Below are 20,877 nucleotides of genomic sequence, written 5' to 3'. Positions count from 1 at the left end.
TACCTGGTCTTCTCCTCACACATTTACTAAGTTTTACCAGATAGATGGTCATTCCTCTGTGGAAGCCAGTTTTTCACAGGACACAGGGACCTCTTCCCCTTTTTTCTGTATTCTTCATTGCTTGCTACAAAACAGAGGCTCAGCTGAGCTGAGAGAGGTTATGCCTGGGCGGGGTCCAATAACCTGAAGGTGGCCACATAACCCAAGTAGTCATAAATATGAGATACCCTGTGTTCTGCTTTGTACTACAAGAAATGGATTTTACAGGTAAACTAAAAGTCCTAAAATTTTTATTATAATTTAACTTGGGATTTCTGTTTGTGTTCTTTACAGAAATTATACACCCTTAGAAAAAGTTTCCAGCAACAGCTGGCTGATGCTCTTGCTGTAATGAGATCAAGCTATGAGGTGAGCATATGTACAGTGTGTAACATAGAAGATTTCCAGTGTTAATTTACAAGTCAGCTTCACAGGCATTATTTCGATTCTTGTACTATGAAATAATCATTATTGTTAGTTATTCATCGATGCCCCAGTAAGCTGGTTTTCGCTTTACATCTGCTAGTAACATCGCAACGGTACAGATCAGTGCTGTAGATGTTCACTGAGCTGCACATGGACGGCTGACAGGCAGGAGGAAGCATTTATGACAGAATAGATTGATAGGGTCTCTTTTGTCATAAATATCCTTTCTGTCAGCAATTTAAAAAAAAAAAGTTTACTGTCACTTTAAGGAAAGCACTGTATACAGCCTTGTCTGGCTGTAATGTTAGGATTCGGGTGGGCACCCAGGGGGCAGTAAATGGCCAGAATGACATCATTCTGCCCACAGCATCCTCTATTTTTTTTTTTGGCCTGGCTCCACCTGCAAAGCCATGTCATTCATTCAGTGGAAGACTACAAGTCCCATCTGCCACAGTGGCAGAGGGACTCATAGTTCTCAATGGCGATGTCACCTATCTCCTAGTCCATTGTTTACATCCACCAGCGTCATAGCCAAAGATTCATACCTCTGTACAAACCTGGGGTTGGAGGAATAGTGCATTGCGCATGTGGTGCACTGATTGTGGTTGCAAGGCTTTGCATGCTGCAATTCAACAAAACAATAAATGCAAATATTCTTTTTGCAATATGGGTTCATTGATTTAATTATTTTTTTACAAAGTGGAATATGTCTTTAGGACATAAAGAAAAGAGGATCTAAGATTGATATTGCCACAACAGGGACACTGATTAAAAAAAACCCAAGCTCTGTAAAGAAGTCTAGTTATACTTACCTTTACAGTGCCCTGTGTTTTAAAACTGCTGCTTCACTGCTCCCCAGCCGCCGCAGCTATTCACACACTTTTGGGTATGTGAATACTTGTTTCCCCTGTTCTATTTTCTCTTGCCAAATTGTATATCACTCCCCAACTTTTATTTATGAGAGTGGCACACAATAATGAATTCTGGGAACACCATATTCCAATTCACACTAGCTATTCCCAGTCACGCCCACCAGCATGTCTAGTTTTCCCTAAATAAGGACTTTCTGAAAGTCAATATCTGCTGAGGCTTAGGACCACCTCTTCTCCCCATGTTCTTGTGCTTGTGTTTCAAATCTGCGGTTTGAATATATTGCTGGTGGAACAGAATAAAACTGGTAATCAGAGCCATTTTCTTGATGATATACATTTTTCAACAGAATTATTATGAAGGGATATCAGGAAGTCAGAAAAGCCATGAAATGCATGAAGCAAATTCTGCAAAAATCCAATTGTTGCGAAGTAAGCTTGATGAGAAAGATCTACTTATCCAATCGCTGGAAGCACAGATATTACAGCTGGTGGAAAATGAGGAGCCTAAACAGGTGACTGGGTGTATGCATGGGTGTGTGTGTGTGTATATATATATATATATATATATATATATATATATATATATATATATATATGGATTTATTTATTGAACATGCCATTTTTTTAGGTATTAGCTAAGCAGTCCAAATAGCAGAGATCCTTTCCCATAATCATGCACACAAACCTACTCATAACGTACAAGTGTATACATACAGTATATGTGTACATTAGAACAGAATGCAATGGTCCCAGGTGTGAGCCAGGATATTTAGGGTTCCAGGAAACAAATTCTGTAACAGCGGTATGCCAGGCATAGTGTTATGTGTTTCCATGGTGCAAGTGTCCTGGTTGCACAGCATCATTGGTTGTTATGGTGCTGGCGGCGGGCCCGTAGAAATGCATCACGCTGTGTGGTCTTGCTGCCGGCATCCTAGAAGTCAGTAACGCAGTGCAGCCAGTTCACCCCCACTATTAAAACAAATTACACTGTATGTCCTAGTCGCCTGCATCTTAGCAACCAATGCGGCTTTTTGCTGGATTGTTGATAGAAAACATGAGGATGGAAAGGAATGAAAATGGAAGATGCGGAACAGAAAATGACACACACATTGAGAATTTAGTGAAAAGAGCACAGGCTGCAGGTCACATACTGCTGCACTCCAGTATGGGGAGGTGATGTGCAGAAGAAACTGCTATGGGCAGGGCCATCCCCATAGCAGTGTCCTCTACAACCCTTCATATCACCCCCCCTCTCCATAGTAGTGTCCTCTGCCCTCCCCTTTCCTTCCCCCATAGCAGTGACCTCTAGCCCCCCTTTTCCCCCAACTGCAGTGTCCCCCCCCCCTTTCCATCCCGTGGATTTTTCTGCCCCCCCCCCCCCCCATCCTGGTGCCCTAAGGCAGCTGCCTAAGCAGCCTTATTCTGGTGCCCAGCATACAGCTGCTTAGGCAGCCGCCTTAGGGCACCAGGGTAGCTGGAGGGCAGAAAAATCCCAATCCCTGGCAACTTGCTGGGAGTTCAGATTTTTAAAATACCTGCCTTCTAACGATCCCTTTTATTGTACTCCTGGAGCAGCTGAAAGCTAGCATCTCCTCCTCGCCCTCCCACCAGCGTACAGCTGCTGCAGGAGGAAAATCTGGGGGATCCATTCTAGTAAACGCCTCCCTCACTACCCCTCCCATCCTTGTTCCTCCTTTTTTCTGCTGCCTGGCCTTTCCCCCAAGTGCTCCTCTTTCAACTGGGCTCCTAAAAAATTGTGAAAAATATTGAAAAGTAAAAATAAAAACTACTCAACATCCACTGCCCTACTGATACCAACCTCTGTCCTACTGACACCATCCAGTGATCTACTGACTGACAACAACCTCTGCCCTACTGACACCATCCATTGCCCTGCTGACTGACACTATCCACTGCTCTACTGACTGACAACAACCTCTGCCCTACTGACACCATCCACTGCCCTACTGACTGACAACAACCTCTGCCCTACTGACACCATCCACTGCCCTACTGACTGACAACAACCTCTGCCCTACTGACACCATCCACTGCCCTACTGACTGACAACAACCTCTGCCCTACTGACACCATCCACTGCCCTACTGACTGACAACAACCTCTGCCCTACTGACACCATCCACTGCCCTACTGATTGACACTGTCCTTTTTTAAGGTAATTTTGTATTTTTACGGTGACATTTGTTTTATTATATTTTTCTACATTTTCCTTGCTATTTAGTTAGACCTTGCTAGTTAATTATTTTTTTTAAATGGCTCTGAACCTCTGATCTTTTATCTCTTTTATGTTGTTCAGGTAGATCTCCACCTCTCAAAGGTTGCCTACCCCTGTTATAGAGGATATGCTTTGTTCATATTTCATGTCTGAGATTTACAACCACTTTAAATATGGTTTAGCACAGCAAGCATAGTAGGATGTTTTTAGTTCTGCCCTTATTCTGATTTTGATGGGGATGGGGGAAATGGAAATGGGCTGCCAAAAACTACGCAATTAAAAAAAAGACAAAAAACACTACTAGAACTACTAGACTATTAAAATGGATATTACCCTGTAATTGAATATTTTCCCCTTAAAAAAAATGTCTTCCAAGGTTCTCTTCAAAATGTGCTCTATTGAATTCCCAATTGCCATACAGTCCTAATGTTTTTGACAAGAAAGCGATTACATGCTGCATGTTGCATTGCGCTGTTAGGCGATTAGGCTAGTGCGATTTTAGTTGCGACTTGAGTCACACAGAATCACACGACAATGGAAATCATGTTGCTTTCAATGGTGTGTGTTCACATCAACGTGTGGCTTTTGAAAAGAGTCCTGTGGTTCTTTGGTGTGATTCCAGCACGTTTCTGTCACCATGGAATGTGCAAACCACATCCAAATAGCATCCAAGTTGCATAATATAATCGCACTGAGAGTTAGATCAAAATCTAATTACAGCAACCAGTACACAAACCTTAAAAAAGGGTCAGGTCTGACTTTCCATAGGTACATTGCCAGTCCATTCCAAAAAATGGGCTGCAGTGCTCCGTATGGCACAGTAACCCCTTGCTTCAACCCAGTGCATAGTGTGAATGGGCCTTATATTTGGATAGTAGGATATAGTAGACTAACAAGTAGGTTTATTGTTACAGCAGCCTATCAGAATGGTTGTTTCATTTTCAGCTCTGTACTGAGAGTTGACTGTGGAAACTGATTGGTCATAATAAGCACTGAAAAATGTTCCTGTTTGCACTCATTTCACACTTAAGTCCAGGGGCGGACTGACCATTTGAAAACCCGGGGTCAGTAGGGGGCCCCATGAGATGCCCCTGGTACCTTTTTCATAGGCCTTTTTGAGCTTGGGCAAGGACACAGGGGCCCCATGATCCCCTATTGCCCGGGGGCCCCATGAGTTGTCAGTCCGCCCCTGCTTAAGTCCATACCTGCCTCAAATAAATACCTGCTAAATTTGTTTGCACCAAAGAGGAAAACTGGATTGGAATCAAACTCTGCAACATAAAGTGTTTTGTTTTTTTGTTTTTTTTACTTTTTATTATATATATTACATTTTTGATTTTGGGTTTACCAACACTTAAAGTTTAAAAGGTCCATATTATTGGCATTAGACATGTGCACGCCTGAAATTTTGGTTTTGTTTCATTCTGATGCATTAGTTAGGTAGACAGTTAATTTATTTATATACGTTGTTTTGGTTTGGTTCATTGCAACATATAGTTTTTAAATAAATAAGATATCATTTCAGATGCAGTTGATGACTACGTGGTAATAGCCTTAAAAAATGACAGAGTTTCTGTTGTTTATTATCACAATGGATATCGAATATTTTTACTAGTCTGGTAATGAAGCTACCGATCTGAGCTCTAGAATTTGCATAGGCCTATCACTGGAGCTTGCTTTATCTTGATTGGTTCACAAGGTGGTCTAATAAAAACTGGCTTATACAATTGCCCCCTCAAGTGGTGAACATTTGAAACTACATCAATGTGCATGTGGAAGGTAAACTCCAGAGAGGGCAATCTGACATCTGAAATGGCCACATGAAATTGTATCTCATTTTAATACTTCAAAATCTACAATGTTTTCTTTTTAAAAATGGTTTCTTTGTGCATCTACTTTGACATCTGTTTAGAGTCTGAAGCTGAACTGCTGGAAAATAAAAAAAAATCCAAAAAATATGTTCTTAATAAAAAAAATCACAATTTAATTTAATAGCACCTGGCTTAAGTACCTATGTTTTTTACTTTTATATGCTATAAGTGATCTTCAGTACAGCAGAACCCAGACTGGGAGAGGCAGGGTCAGCAATAGGAGGCAGTCTGACTCTGGTGCTGTACAAAGTCCTGGACCTGTCTGTGCTGCTTGTCTGTGGTTGAGGTTCAGGACCAGATGATCAACCAAATCACAGATATTTTGGCATATAAGACAGTTCACATATTAGTATTCAGCTGTGTATTTAGATTCCTGTTTGTGGCCATCCATTGTGCTATTTGTCACCAGCACACCAAAGATATGTAGATCTGAACCAGGAAAAAGGAATCATACAGGGCTGCATATTAACTGCTTTTTTAATTGCACTGATAGAGGATATAAATGTGTTGCTCAAATCTATTTATTTAAAAGGTAGTGTAGCAATTATAAAAATAAAAAAGCAGTCTTGTGCTGTCTCCCACAGACTTACTGCTCTACAAAGTTGCAAGGTCAGTATCATTTAACCCACTGTGTGAGTGCAGAGCCTAATGGGCCTGCTCCTGGTGGGGGTGGGGAGCACCAACATGGTGACCTCACAATAATGCAGAGAACAGTGCTGACATCCTCTTGTCAGTGATGCTCTACAGCAGTGGTTCTCAAGCTTCCTAATGCCGCGACCCTTTAATACAGTTCCTCATGTTGTGGTGACCCCCAACCATAAAATTGTTTACCCAGTAATTATAATTCATGAAGTGTCGTTTTACCTTCAATACTGCTGCTTTCAGCACAGTAGCTGCTTTCAACACAGTAGCTGCTTTCAGTACAGTAGCTGCTTTCAACACAGTATCTGCTCTTTACACATCAGAAATATGTGTTTTCTGATGGTCTTAGGCAACCCCTGTGAAAGGGTCGTTCGACCCCCAAAGGGGTCGCGACCCACAGGTTGAGAACCACTGCTCTACAGTATTAAGGACTACTGGGGAGGTGAAGAGGAAGGATACCCTTTATAACTGGAAAAAGGTCATTATAAATAATAAATTAAAAAGAAATAAAAGACCTATTTGGGGGGGAATTGAGATTGAAAGCGGAACTACAATCACAAAAAACTTTAAATATTTTCTTTATTAGCCTCAAAAGATATAAATTTACTTTGTGTGCAACAAATGCCTTTGTGAACTCTTGTAAAAGTAGCAGTAACAACATAATTGGGCTGCACATAGCCTGTGCAGAGAGCAGAGCTGTGGGAGGGACCAAGCAGGCTCCACCCACTAGCGGCTGCCTGCAGAAACCTACAGAAGAGGGCAGAGACAGGACCAGTTGCCCTGCACAAGGTGAGGAGTGACCGGTCTTTATTATAGGCAGCTTCTGTACATAGGCATAGTTTTACCCTGCATTACCTACGTCTAGAAGTAACACGCAAAAAATTGTATCAGTATATTTTTCCAGTCGTATTTTTGAGGAGGGGAATGAGTAGAGAAGTACTAGGACTTCTGTATGAAGCTAAAGTTGTCCAAATGACCTGTCCATTGGGGGATACTTTGCTAACTGACCCTGCTATGGTTTCCACAGTGGGAACAGTGGAAGGCCCACAAAGCAACCATTGATCCATTTAGCCTCTCAGCCAAAAATAAATAGTGGAGCGAAGCCCAGGTTAAACAAGGGTGACTTCCTTCAAGCATCATAGGCCTTTTAAGCAGACCCGACTCCTGCTCCTTCACAAAGGCTACCTCACCTGAAAACTGAAGTGAACTTTTGCCATATCCATTAGTGAACCAATAAATAAAATTGACCCAATATCGATTCTATTTAAAAGGCGACAAGCCGGATACATTATTAGCTAATAGACAGGCCAGCCCATAAACCCTTTCAAGTATACACCAGCAATGGTAGCCTTACCGTAAATCTGGTTAACCTCTTGCATATTTTCCAGGTGCATTTACACCAACAAAGTTTGTCTATTTGTCGATGATGCCCTTCTTATCTTAGCCAACCTATTAATTTCTCTCCCTAATCTTACGCCAATTTTGACCCAGTTTGGCCAACTTTCTGGTCACTGTGTTGATGAGACCAAATCTAAGGCCCAAATGTCTCCTTGCCCCCTGATGTAGTCCATATTTTCCAGCAATCCTTTGCCTTCTCCTGGACCCCTTCCTCCCCGCCCTATTGAGGCATTAATCTTACTCTGTCATATGATACATATGATATCAGGCCAACTATCCCTAACTGTTCTAAATTTTGTTACTGACATCCTAGGTAAAGCACAATATATCCTGTTAGGATGACGTTGTTACCCAAATTTCTCTACTATGCCAAAGTCTTGCTTATCCCTGTTCTGTGCTGTTGACTTTGAGCAATACAGAGGTGAATCTCACAGTATGTCTGGAAGGGTACCTTACCTTGAGTGGCTAAATTGATCTTACACAAACCCAAACTCCAGGGAGGCTTAGGCCTTCCCCTTCTCCATAGGTACTACCAAGCAGCCCATCTCAATTAAGTGGCTCAGTGCCAGTCCACCAAGGGGACCCCCTTGTGGGTCTCCTTACAAGCAGACCTTTGCACCCCCATCTTGATTGACCACCTCCTTTTGACATGTCCTATCACCAAGTATTCCCTGAGGCTCAGGGACAGCCTGAGACTCAAACGTAAATTAATTTCACCACACACCGCTTTACTATCATTATTAGGTAATCCTATATTTCCCTCAGGCTATACCAATCAACGAATGTTGTACCTGGCTTCATCACAGTTTGTACCTAGCCACCCACTTCCAGGTGGACTCGGGCATTCTCCCATTTGAGACTGTCAAAGATAAGCATAAACCTAACTCTATGGGATGTTTTTCAATTTCTCCAAATTAAACATTTCTTGCAATTACAAATGGATGACAGGACTGGTCTATCCCCTCATACACCATTTAAGGGGGCCCTATTGATCAAACCAGGAGGCCCATGCTTCATTACACTGGTATACTCTGTTTTGCACACAGGCTGCATGTACTCTTCCTTCTCACACTTTCAAATGGAGAATTGGGTGGAAGGTAAAGGATTGGACCCAGATATGGACCAACACAGCCAAACGTTCTGCCCAGGTGATGAAAAATTGAGGGTACTTCTTCACTGGTATCTAGTCCCTTCAACAATCTCCCATGCAGTCTTGACTTGCTCCCCCTTGTGCTTCAGAGTTTGCCAAACAAAAGGCTCATTTAGACACATTTGGTGGGATTGCCAGAAAGTGACAAGGTTTTGGATCAAGGTCTGTCAGATGATCCATATGGTCACAGGCAGGTCCTTTCATTAAGATGAAGCCCTTCTAAATAAACAACCCGAATCAAACTAGTTTCATTTCCCAGTGGCAGAAAGAGTAATCTCTCCTGTGTGGAAAACCCAGACTGTCTCCTTTTCGGAGGTTCAGGCGTGGGGTCTCACAGGTCATGATCTTTGAAAAACTAACTGCTAGACAAAACGAGAAGATGCCAAAATTCTGGGAGGTAAAGAACCATGGATCAAATTTTATTTACCACCCATTTGCTGCCCCAATTCTATGAACATGGGGAAAAATAAGGAAAATTAGAAAACAATCCCTTCCGTTCCTTTCCTTCCCTTCCCCTGCTTTTTTTTTTCTTTAATTTTCTCCCTGCTCTCCTACCTTTTTCCTCTGGTGTTGAGGTTGACCTCGACTTGGGGCATCAACTTTTATTTTTTTGCTATCCCCTCCGTGCCCTAGCCCTACCCTATCCCATTCCTTAAAATCAGTGGTGGGAACCGCTTACTGTGGCTATTTCTTTTCTTTAAGACCATTCAATCTCTGTAATTGTTACAGTATAAAACTTACTGTGTACAAGACATTTGTTATGCTTTGTTCTATCGTTGAACACGCTTTGTATGTGTTTATTTTTTCTGAAAGCATAATGTCCTTAAGGAAAAAAAACATTTATTGAATGAAAACTAATGTTGTCCCTAAAAAGTTCACCTTTTCATGAAATTAAAAAAGCTCAGAATATCCTGGCCACCCCAACGGACCCCCCTGCAGCACATTTTCCTGCTGCTAGATGTCCTCAATCTGAAGTCCAGCACCATTCAAACCTTTTTTTCCAGGCCCAAATTGTCCTTGACCCACCCCAACCTATGACTGGATAGTAAAAGAAAAAGGATGACACACAGTGATGAGCTCATCTCTTTGTCACTCTGTTCTCTCCTCCTATCAGCATGCTTCTTGTCCAGCACATGATCTTTTTGGCTCCTTGTGCTGCTTCTTTCTATCACACTCCAGCCCTGCTGTACATGGACTACATGAGGCTGACAGCAGGTCACATTTAGTTACTTACAATGCTTGTATTTAAAAATACATTTAATGATGTTATGTATGCAATAATTTGAATCGTTTATATCTGCCTGGAGTTCAGCTTTAATGTATGCAAGATTAGGCTGTAAGGAATGCTGCTTCCCCAGCTTCCTATTTATTGAATACTTATTATTTTCACCCCCTTAAGTGTGTTGTATTAAATAAATACATTTTGTCACTTTATATGACAAAGAGATTGAGATGAGATTAGATTTCAGGATGTTAACGTAAGAAGGAATATCAGTTGCATACCTGTGAAAAAAGGGGATAGCTTTTGCTTTTCATAAAGAGATTCAAAGCACTGAAATAGATAAAAATAAAATAGGCAAAAAATGTTCACGCCATCTCAATAAATACCACCAATATCTACCATAATTTTGATAGAAATAGCACAGAATTAATTATAAACAAGGCTGCAATAATACTTTCACCTTTTCTTACACAATTGTTCCCATTTAGATTTGTGTCAAGAAAAAGGGTCACATAAACCATAACGCTGCCAGTGTCTTGGCCGCAGTCGGCTTACAGTACAGCATGTGGTTTTGTTTAACCTCATTGGCTCCCAGATTCAGTAAGTCAAGGTCTACTGCTGTGGACAGATGGCACGAAGAATGCTATAACAAAACCCGAAAATTAAAGTGTAACAGATGACTGTAGCTACAGAGGACTGTCTCTTTGTTCATCTTGCTAATGAGCATCTTCATAGTGATGGGAGACCGAATGGCAAATTACTTGCAGTTCCCGTTTCAGACAGATGATGGTGCTAGTGATAAAGATTAGATGCTCAGGATGGAATTGTCTGCACCGTATTGGACCCCAGACCCAGAAATTGAGATGATGCTGTTAGCAGTTCATTGTAACTATTTCTATTACTCATACTTAGGATGGCTTCTTGTGGACAATATTCATAGGCAGTGAGCGCATGGCTTAAAGTACACCTGTCACAGGAGAATCAGGTAGCCTGCCACTGCTGACCTCTCAGTTTAATAATGCTAGTTGCCTGGCTGTCATGTTGTCCAAATAGCTTCATTACTTTGTGAGCCGCAGACAATGAATATGGAGTTAAAGAATTCTGACTAAAAGCACAGCATGCTTGTGCTGGGTTTGTGATTAAAACTAATTAAAGTCAGGCAGCTAGCATTTTCAGGACAGTAATAGCAGGCCCAAAACTTCTTTCATGACCTTCTGGTCTCTAGTTCCCATGTCACCTCCTCCCATGCTCACCTCCAGGACTTCTCCCCAGCTTCTCCCATCCTATGGAACTCTCTACCCCAATCTCTCCGCCTGTCTCCTAATCTATCCACCTTTAGACGATCCCTCAAAACCTTTCTCTTTAAAGAAGTCTATCCTGCTTCTACCTAGTAAACCGCCATTTATTTCCTCCATCAGCTCATCCCCCCCACAGCTATTACCTTTTGTATCACTCAACCCTTCTCCTAGATTGTAAGCTCTAACGAGCAGGGCCCTCTGTTTCCTCTTGTACCAAATTGTATTGTAACTGTAATGTCTACCTTCATTTTGTAAAGTGCTGCGCAAACTGTTGGCGCTATATAAATCCTGTATAATAATAATAAGAAGAAGAAGAATGACAGGTGGACTTTAACAGCCTGCCAACTGGTTTCTGCACAAGTTTGAATTGCAGACAGATGGGACTGTACATACACAAAGGTGGTTAAAGCTGAACTCGGGAAAAATCTAAAACTACCGTGCAGTGAAGCTCCACCTACACTGCAAGGGTTACATATTTATTTTTGTCTAGGGTACATTTTAACAGCATTTTTACTCCCCTTATCCCTCACTCCAATAGGCTTCGTCCTCTCCAGCTGACCGTTCGCGCTCTGACATTATCGCGTTCAGTGCAGGAGTAGCAGTTCTGCATTAGGCCTGTTTCACACGGGCTTCAGTTTCTATAAGATTAGTGTGAATGCAGGGTGTGGAAAATGTTTAAAAAACTACTTGTCCAGGGACTAAATCGATGTCCCAATATACTTGTCCTTCATGACAATCTACTTGTTCAGATAAAAAAAATTTTTTTTTACCAAAACTGTATTGAAATCTGAGGTGTTTTATGGAATGTCTGGGGTTTTAAAAACAAAAGGGGCTTTATGGTGATTTAAACGTTTGATAAATTTTACCATTGCACTTTTTATCTCCTCCTCCCCTCCCTGCCTGTCTCCAGCACTGCACTCGGGGACTAGCAGAGAAGGGAGAGACCTGGCAGTGTAATGAGCACTGATTGGCTGCTCGTCAGGAAAGGGGCTTGTTGGACTTATCCTTTATCCCTTTCGCTGCCAGAGCCGTTTTTGCACACATGTTTAAAAAATCATTTAAGGCCAGAAGATTACACAAATCCCCCAAACATGATATATTTTCTGAAATCAGAGACCCTAGAAAATAAAATAGTGGTAGTTCCAGTTTTATATGTCACACGATATTATCACAAAATTTCAGTAAAAAATACTTTTAATTTTAGGTCACAAAAAGCAATAAATTATCCAATTTTTTTGTAAAATATAAAAGTTGAGGTTGCATCAAGTAAATAGATATCCAACATGTCAAACCTTAAATTTGCATGCGCTTGTGAAACAGCAACAAACTTTAGTACCGTATATTTTCTATAGGCAACACTTTTAAAGCCCCTTATAGGTAATCAGTTTAGTGTTACGGAGGAGGTCTGGTGCTAGAATTATTGCTCTCATTCTGGCGTGCGCGGTGACTTGTAACACGTGTATCGCAATCATCGTTTTCATGTGTAGGTGCCCCAGCACATGCTTTTATGTTTGTGCGTGTGTACATATGTGGGGGAGCTTGAAAAATTTTGGGGGGAGGGAGAGGTTATATGCTTGGGCGCAACTTACATTTTTTAAAAATGTAAAAAAAAATTTTTACTTAACTTTTTTTTTATTATCACATAGGGGACAAAAGGTCCCCTATGGGATGATTTTTGGTGACAGGTTCAGTTTTTTTGAGACCTTGCATGTCTCCCCTGTGCTCCTCTGAATGTAATGCAGTGCACATTGCACCGCATTACGTTCTTTCATGGCCTTGATGGCCAGGAATCTGACAACTTGGACCCGGAAGTGACTTCACATCACTTTTGGGTCAGGACAAGATGGGGAGTTGAGCGGACGTGTCTGCTCTCCTTCCTTCTCTATAACCGCATTCTGACATACTGCCAGCAGCCATTGACTGGTCCCGGGCCCGCAGATGGGCAATCGGAGCCTGGGACATATAGCGGGCGGAGGGTGGCAGCTGGCACTGTGGGCTGTGTGGAAGCAATTGGATGGCAGCACTACCGTCTGAATGCTTTCACCTGATAGGTGAGCTCTGCTGCTTGCCCGCAGCAGGGCTAAAGGCAAAAAAAGCCACCTACCTGGTGCCCGGAACTACATGTCCCAGGCCTTGGGCGATATAAATTGCACATCGCTGGAATGACAAGCTTTTGATTAAGCATTTACTGAACTTTCAGCAAGCTCTGTTGAAGCTTTTAAAGCGTCATTCAGCTCCAGTTTGTAAATGTTGAACACAGATCCCAATAGGAGTTCTGATTGTCTCTTTAAGCAAACTGCTAGCAGGCTTCAGCTGGCTTTCAACAAGCTTCAAGAAGTGCTGAATCCTGCTAGCAGTTTGCTTAACCCCTGTGCCCTTTAATCCCCTTACAAAAGTGCTGAATCCTGCTAGCAGCTTGCTTAACCCTTTCGCTGGTAGGTCTGTACATCGTACAGACCTGACAGCAGGGGGTTTTATTCACAATCTGGTGGCTACAGCTACCAAGATGCAGCCTCCAAGATTGTGTATAATACTGACAGGCAGACTCTTACCTGTCAGATGGAAGCAGTCAGGTGGCTGTACTGCCATCTGCTCGCTTTCACAGTCCCTGGTACAGATGTAACAGATGTATCAGAGCCCCGCTTGCCCATCTGTAGGCCCGAGGAGCACCATGACGGGTGCTGGCGGGTGGAACGGAGAGACCTTTCTGTGACTCGGAAGGCGTTGTTTATGACGTCACTTCTAGGTCAATGCAATCTGCATTGCAATACATCTACTGGAGACCAGAGGAGGCATGCAGGGTCTTTTAGACCCTGCATGTCTCAATAAAGAGAACCTGTCACCTAAAAATCATTACACAGGGGACTTTGTGTCCCCTATATGATGAAAAAAAAAGTTAGGTAAAACCTTTTATTTCTTAATTGCTAAAAAATAAAGTTACACCCAAGCACATAACATTCCCCCCCCAAAAAAAATTTTGATGCCCCCCCAAAAATATACGTATGTACAAAAGTAAACACATGGCGAGGGGGGCCTACTTATGAAAACAACGATTATGATACACATGTTACATATCACTGCACACGCCGGAGTAAGACCAATAATTATAGCACAAGATCTCCTCTGTAACACTAAACTGATGATCTATAGGGGCTTTTGAAGCATCTCCTATGGAAAATATAGGGTACTGAAGTTTGTCACCATTTCATAGGCGCTCACAAATGTAAGGTTTCACATGTTGGGTATCTATTTACTCCCTCATCTTTTATATTTTACCAAAAATAATAATAATGGGTAATTGATTGCGTTTGTTTTCCCTAAAATTCACTTTCGTATGTTTCTTACTGAAATTTTGTGTTTCCTAGACCTTTGCGGTAATATTGTGTACCCTGGAGAAAAAGGAGCATATAACCCTTGCATTGCTGTGGGAACCCCACTGCAAGGATAGTTTTAATGTCTCAAAGTTTTTGAAGTTCAATTTTGAGAAATGGCTTTTTTTCAGGCAGTCACTGGAACACCCTCGGCTTTTGGTTATGCCAGCTCCCACCATGCATAATATTAATTTTTGAGAGCTTGGAAAGCGTCTTTAAACTCAACTCAGGGTCGTCTCCCCCCCGTGGAATTTTTAGCAGTTGTAGTTTCAGAAGTCTTCAGGCTGGTCACGTGACGCATGAGGTCCCCTTTCTTTTTGCCGCTTCTCCTTTACTGGTCAATTCTCAGTGATGCTGGGAGCAGTGCTGACGTGATGATGTTAGTACTGCTATGTTTATCATCACACTGTGAGTATGGAGTTCTGCGGTGACTGAAGGCAGCTCTCACAGTCTGCCTTCAGTCTTTAAAGTGGTATTAAACCCAAAGCCAAAAATGTAATATATTGGAGTTTATCAATCCTTCAATGTGGTGGCTGCATTATAATCACACTTTATAATCAGTTACAGCAACATTTATTTCCTTTTGGAATATAAAGGTTTTACACTGCTCAAAAAAATTAACAGAACACTTTGAAAACACATCAGATCTCAATGGTGAAAAATATCATGCTGGATATCTATACTGATCTGGATGGGGTAATGTGTTAGGAACGTAAGGATGCCCCATCGTTCAATGGAAATGAAAATTATCAACTTACAGATGACTAAATTCAAAGACATCCCGAAAATCAAAGTGAAAAAATGATGCAGCAGGCTAGTCCACTTTGCTGAAATTTCATTGCAGCAACTCAAAATGGAACTCAGTAGTTTGTATGGCCACCACATGCTTGTATACATGCCTGACAATGTCAGGGCATGCTCCTAATGAGACGATGGATGGCGTCCTGGGGTATTTCCTTGGACCAGGGCATCACTGAGCTTCTGGACAGTCTGAGGTGCACCCTGGCAGTGTCGGATGAACCAGGCAAGCAAGGGGGCCATTCAATGATATCAATTCCTTCATCCTCCAGGAAATGCCTGCAAACTGTCGCCACATGAGGCCAGGCATTGTCGTGCACCAGGAGGAACCCAGGACCCCCTGCACCAGCGTAGGGTCTGACAGTGGGTCCAAGGGTTTGATCCCGATACCTAATGGCAGTCAGGGTGCCATGTCTAACCTGTAGAGGTCTGTGCGTCCCTCCATGGATATGTCTCCCTAGACCGTCACTGACCCACCACCAAAACGTTCATGCTGAATGATATTACAGGCAGTATATTGTTCTGCACGACTTCTCCAGACCCTTTCATTTCTGTCACATGTGCTCAGGGTGAACCTGCTCTCATCTGTGAAAAGCACAGGACACCAATGGTGGACCTGCCAATTCTGGTGTTCAATGGCAAATGCTGTTCGAGCTCTGTGGTGCTGGGCAGTGATCTCAGGGCCCACTAGAGGATGTCAGGCCCTCAGGCCACCCTCATGAAGTTTGTTTCTGATTGTTTGGCCAGAGACATTCACACCAGTGGTCTGCTGGAGGTCATTTTGTAGGGCTCTGGCAGTGCTCATCTTGTTCCTCCTTGTACAAAGGAGCAAATACCAATCCTGCTGATGGGTTAAGGACCTTCTACGGCCCTGTCCTTCTCTCCTAGAGTAACTGCCTGTCTCCTGGAATCTCCTCCATGCTCTTGAGACTGTGCTGAGAAACCCAGCAAACCTTCTGACAATGGCACATATGGATGTGCCATCCTGGAGGAATTAGACTGCCTGTGCAACCTCTGTAGGGTCCAGGTATCGCCTCATGCTATCAGTAGTGACACTGACCCTAGCCAAATGCAAAACTAGTGAAAAACAGTCAGAATAGATGATTAGGGGAAAAAATGTCAGTGGCCTCCACCTGTGAAACCATTCCTGTTTTAGAGGTCGTCTTATTGTTGTCCGTCTGGTGCACCTGTTGTTATTTTCAACAACACCAAAACAGCTGAAACTGATTAACAACCCCCTCTGCTACTTAACTGACCAGATCAATATCCTAGGAGTTTAATTGACTTGATGTTATACTCTGATTAAAAAGTGTTAATTACATTTTTTTGAACAGTGTGTATAAATAAATTAAAGCTGATCACTGTTAGCATCCCTGTCAATGTTAAGTGGTTTGCCTCATCCATGTAAACTGATACATTTGGAAGAGAGCTTGTTCTTTTGAAAAAAAGATTTACTGGTTGGATCACCAAATGAAAATAGAAGAAAGACAATGAATGCAACCATCGCATCTAAGAATTGGTAAGCTGCAATATATTAAATGTTTACTTTTGGGTTTAATACTGCTTTAGGGATGCTGGGAACACTGAGTACATATAGTTGCAAAAATTGATTACTGCTCTGGAGGAGGTAAGTATTGCAGCCAATGCTCAGATCATAACTCTACTTCAGAACAAACTCTCTCCTATCTCCTGAATGTCTCCCCCCTTCCCCCTGAATTTTTCCTCATCAGTATTTTATGCTATTTTTTTTGTATTATACTTTCCTTTTTATGAAGTATTCATGTCAGTCATGTGATGCCACAGGGTCTCTTCATCTTTGACCTTCATCCAGTGATGGCCAAGTTTCAACTATGCAGAAAATGTCACTGATAAGATGTCAGCACCACTCTGCTCATTTCACAGTGAATGCAGGGTGCTGTGCTGACAGCCTGCACTCACAGTCTGTCCTCAATCTTTCATGTTGGATGAGGACTGAGAATCTCTTTTCACCACAAGATGTGGTGAAGAGATTCTCAGTCCTCATCCAACATGAGAAACTGAGGACAGACTGTGAGTAAGCAATCAGCTCTAGATCAATCTATAGCAATCAGCTCTAGATCAAATGCTGCTCCACTTTTTACACCATGTTACACCTGTATTTGTGGAAAGAGCCATGATCTCACAGTAAATACATTTCATATAATAAAGTCCTTCAGAATTCTCACATATGGAAACTATATTTGTTAGTCAATTTTATTTTATCTATAGGTAGGGCTACCTTTTACCTTCAGAACAACCTGAGTCTTTGGAATGTTCTACTAAATATGTCCTGAGGGTCAGTTCACACCAGAATGCACATGTTCCTACGCGTTCTTGTTCTTTGAAAGAGGAAGGCTGTGGACATCTAGATTTGCATTCTGCTCTCTGGAACTTTCTATAAAGATTCATTGAAGTTTATGTAGTGATTAGGGAAGCCATGGAAGCCATTTCACTGCCTTCTTGTCTTCGATACCTACACTATAGGGTACCCTGGCCTGGGAAATGTACTCATATTCCTTGTTTTCTATATGAAATGTGGAGATAGTCAGAGTGAGTGTATGTCCAAGAAAGTTTTATTTTGCAGGAAGTAAAAAAAAATCAACACGTTTCAGGGGCTTATTACTCCTGTTTCAGCAGGTCTTGGATGCTGATAGTAAAAAAGGGGAGAATACTAGGCACCAAATTGTAATATAAAATATAAGATTTAGGTGGCACAGGTCACTGATTAGCCATCCCGACTTGTGCGTCATACCAGCTAAATCTTATCTTTTATGTTACCATTTGCTGCCCATTATTGTCACTGCTGTCTATAACAGTTCGCTGTCTTCCGCATTAGAATCACTTGCTCCTCTAACAACACGAAGCATAAGGCCCCAACTGTTACAACCTTGGCAGACTGACACCAGAAATCTTAAACGACATAGTCATGTGCTGAAGCGATTGTGGCGTAAAACCAAATCCCACCAAGCATTCACCCGATATAAATCTGCTTTATTAACATACAATTCCTCCCTTCATGCTGCTAAACAAGCCTACTTTGTCACTCTTATTAATACCTTCTCATCCAGTCCTCATCGTCTCTTCTCTACTTTTAACTCTCTACTTTCTCCACCTCCACCCAGTACCTCACTCACTGCTCATGAGATCGCAAATAATTTCAAAAACAAGATTGACGCAATTCAAAGGGGGGCGCCGCCACTGCACAGACATCCATCCCACTTAGCACACCTTATACTAAACCTCTCTCAACACTTTTCTCTTTTGACCTCACCACTACCGAAGAGGTCACTAAGGTTTTCTCAGAAGCCCGTCTCACTACCTGCCCCCTGGATCCTGTCCCCTCACAACTACTACGGTCGCCCTCTTCTTCCATCCTATGCTCCCTCACTCACATGTTCAATCTTTCCCTCTCTACTAGTGGCTTCCCCTCCCCATGCACAGATCACTCCCATACTTAAAAAGCCCTCCCAGGACCCCACCGACCTGAACAACTTAAGACCCATCTCCCTGCTGCCATTTACCTCTAAACTCCTAGAACGCTTAGTCTACAATCGCCTGAGCTCCTACCTCACTGACAACAATTTTCTTGACCCTTTACAGTCTGGCTTTCGCTCTCTACACTCTACTGAAACTGCCCTACTAAAACTCACGAATGATCTACTAACTGCTAAAACCAATGGCCACTACTCCGTACTCTTACTACTTGACCTCTCTGCGTCTTTGGATACGGTTGACCATCCCCTCCTCCTCAAAAAACTCCACTCTCTTGGCCTCAGAGACTCTGCTCTCTCCTTGTTCTCCTCCTACCTATCGCAGCGCTCCTTCAGTGTTACCTATAATGCTGCCTCCTCCTCTTCACTCCCTCTTTCTGTAGGGTTCCCTCAAGGTTCTGTCCTTGGACCCCTACACTTCTCCATCTACACCTCCTCCCTTGGTCACTTGATAAACTCCCACGGCTTTAAGTGCCATCTCTATGCTGGTGGCACACAAATCTATCTTTCTACCCCTCACCTCACCCCTTCAGTCTCCACTGGCATTACTAACCTACTAAGTGACATATTGGCATGGATGTCACTCCACTTCCTCAAACTCAATCTTTCCAAAACTGAGCTCTTAGTATTCCATCCAGCCTGTGCCCCCTCCCCTGACTTCTCCATCAAGATCAATAACACAATCATCATTCCCTCCCCTCATGCCAGGGTACTAGGTGTAACCCTAGACTCCCATCTGTCCTTTCAGCCCCAAATCCAATCACTGTCCAAATCGTGTAGACTTCACCTCCACAACATCTTCAAGATACGACCGTTCCTAACCTCAGAAACCACTAAGCAACTTATTCACTCCCTTGTTATATCTCGCCTTGACTATTGTAACTCCCTCCTCATTGGCCGACCTCATCGCAGGCTATCCCCTCTTCAGTCTATCATAAATGCTGCTGCCAGACTCATCCACCTTACTAACCGTTCTGCCACCCCTCTCTGCCAATCCCTCCACTGGCTTCCCGTTGCCCAGCGGATAAAATTCAAAACACTAACAATAACGTATAAAGCCATTTAGAACTCTGCCCCAAATTACATCACCGATCTTGTCTCTAAATATCACCCAAACCATACTGTCCGCTCCTCGCAAGACCTCCTAATCTCTAGCTCCCTTGTCGCCTCCTCCCATGCTAGTCTCCAGGACTTCTCCAGAGCTTCCCCCATCCTCTGGAACTCTCTACCCCAATTTATCAGACTATCGCCTACTCTGCTCACTTTTAGGCGATCTCTGAAAACCTATCTCTTCAGGGAAGCCTATCCTGCCCTCAGCTAATACTGGAATCTTCTACTCTTCCAACCAGTCCATCCTCCACAGTTACTACCTTTTGTACCACTAGCCCCTCCCTCCTAGATTTTAAGCTCCAAGGAGCAGGGCCCTCAAATCCCTCTTGTATTGAACTGTATTGTTACTGTATTGTTTCCCGTAATATTGTAAAGCGCTGAGCAAACTGTTGGCGCTATATAAATCCTGCATAATAATAATAATTTACTACCAGCATCCAAGCCCTGCTGAAACAGGAGTATTGAGCCTCTGCAACGTGTTGAAATTTTTTTTACTTACTGATGGGGAAGGCGGGGGGGGGGGGGGTATTGAGCCCCCAAGGGATGTTGGCTTTTTCTTGTGATTTCCTATTGTCCAAAATAAACATTTACCAGTTTGCACTACATCAGTCTCTCAACACTTCTTAGACTACTCTGGAGACTCTCAAGCATACCCTGGTTGACAGAGAGCTGACTCAAAAATGTATATCTTAAAGCAGTATTAGACTCAAAAGCAAACCATTTAACACTGGCAAGAGTGCTTACAATAATCCGCTTTTGTTTACTTATGTAAAGCCAACATCCCAAAATTATTATTATTCAGGATTTATATAGAGCCAACAGTTTGCTCATCTCTTTATAATATAAAGGGAGACAATACAGCAATGATACAGTTCAATACAAGAGGGTTAGGAGGGCCCTGCTTCTTGGAGCTTACAATCTAAGAGGGAGTGGCT

The 20,877-nt window shown here is 42.5% G+C and overlaps 1 protein-coding gene across 1 annotated transcript in view; it reads left to right on the top strand.

Moving 5' to 3' along the window:
• Positions 1 to 20,877, top strand: part of CUNH10orf67 (chromosome unknown C10orf67 homolog) — a 196,609-nt gene that overhangs the window by 23,912 nt on the left and 151,820 nt on the right. Inside the window, exons 4-5 of the mRNA XM_089693700.1 lie at positions 334 to 408; positions 1,685 to 1,849. Coding sequence (XP_089549826.1) covers positions 334 to 408; positions 1,685 to 1,849 — 240 coding nt within the window. The remainder of the gene's footprint in view (positions 1 to 333; positions 409 to 1,684; positions 1,850 to 20,877) is intronic.

Source organism: Staurois parvus, unplaced genomic scaffold, assembly GCF_062004578.1.
Source record: "Staurois parvus isolate SC_StPar_1 unplaced genomic scaffold, SC_StPar_1.0 ptg000636l, whole genome shotgun sequence".
NCBI classification, from domain to species: domain Eukaryota; kingdom Metazoa; phylum Chordata; class Amphibia; order Anura; family Ranidae; genus Staurois; species Staurois parvus.
The sequence above is the reverse complement of the archived record's forward strand: the minus strand, read 5'-3'. Positions and strand labels throughout refer to the sequence as shown.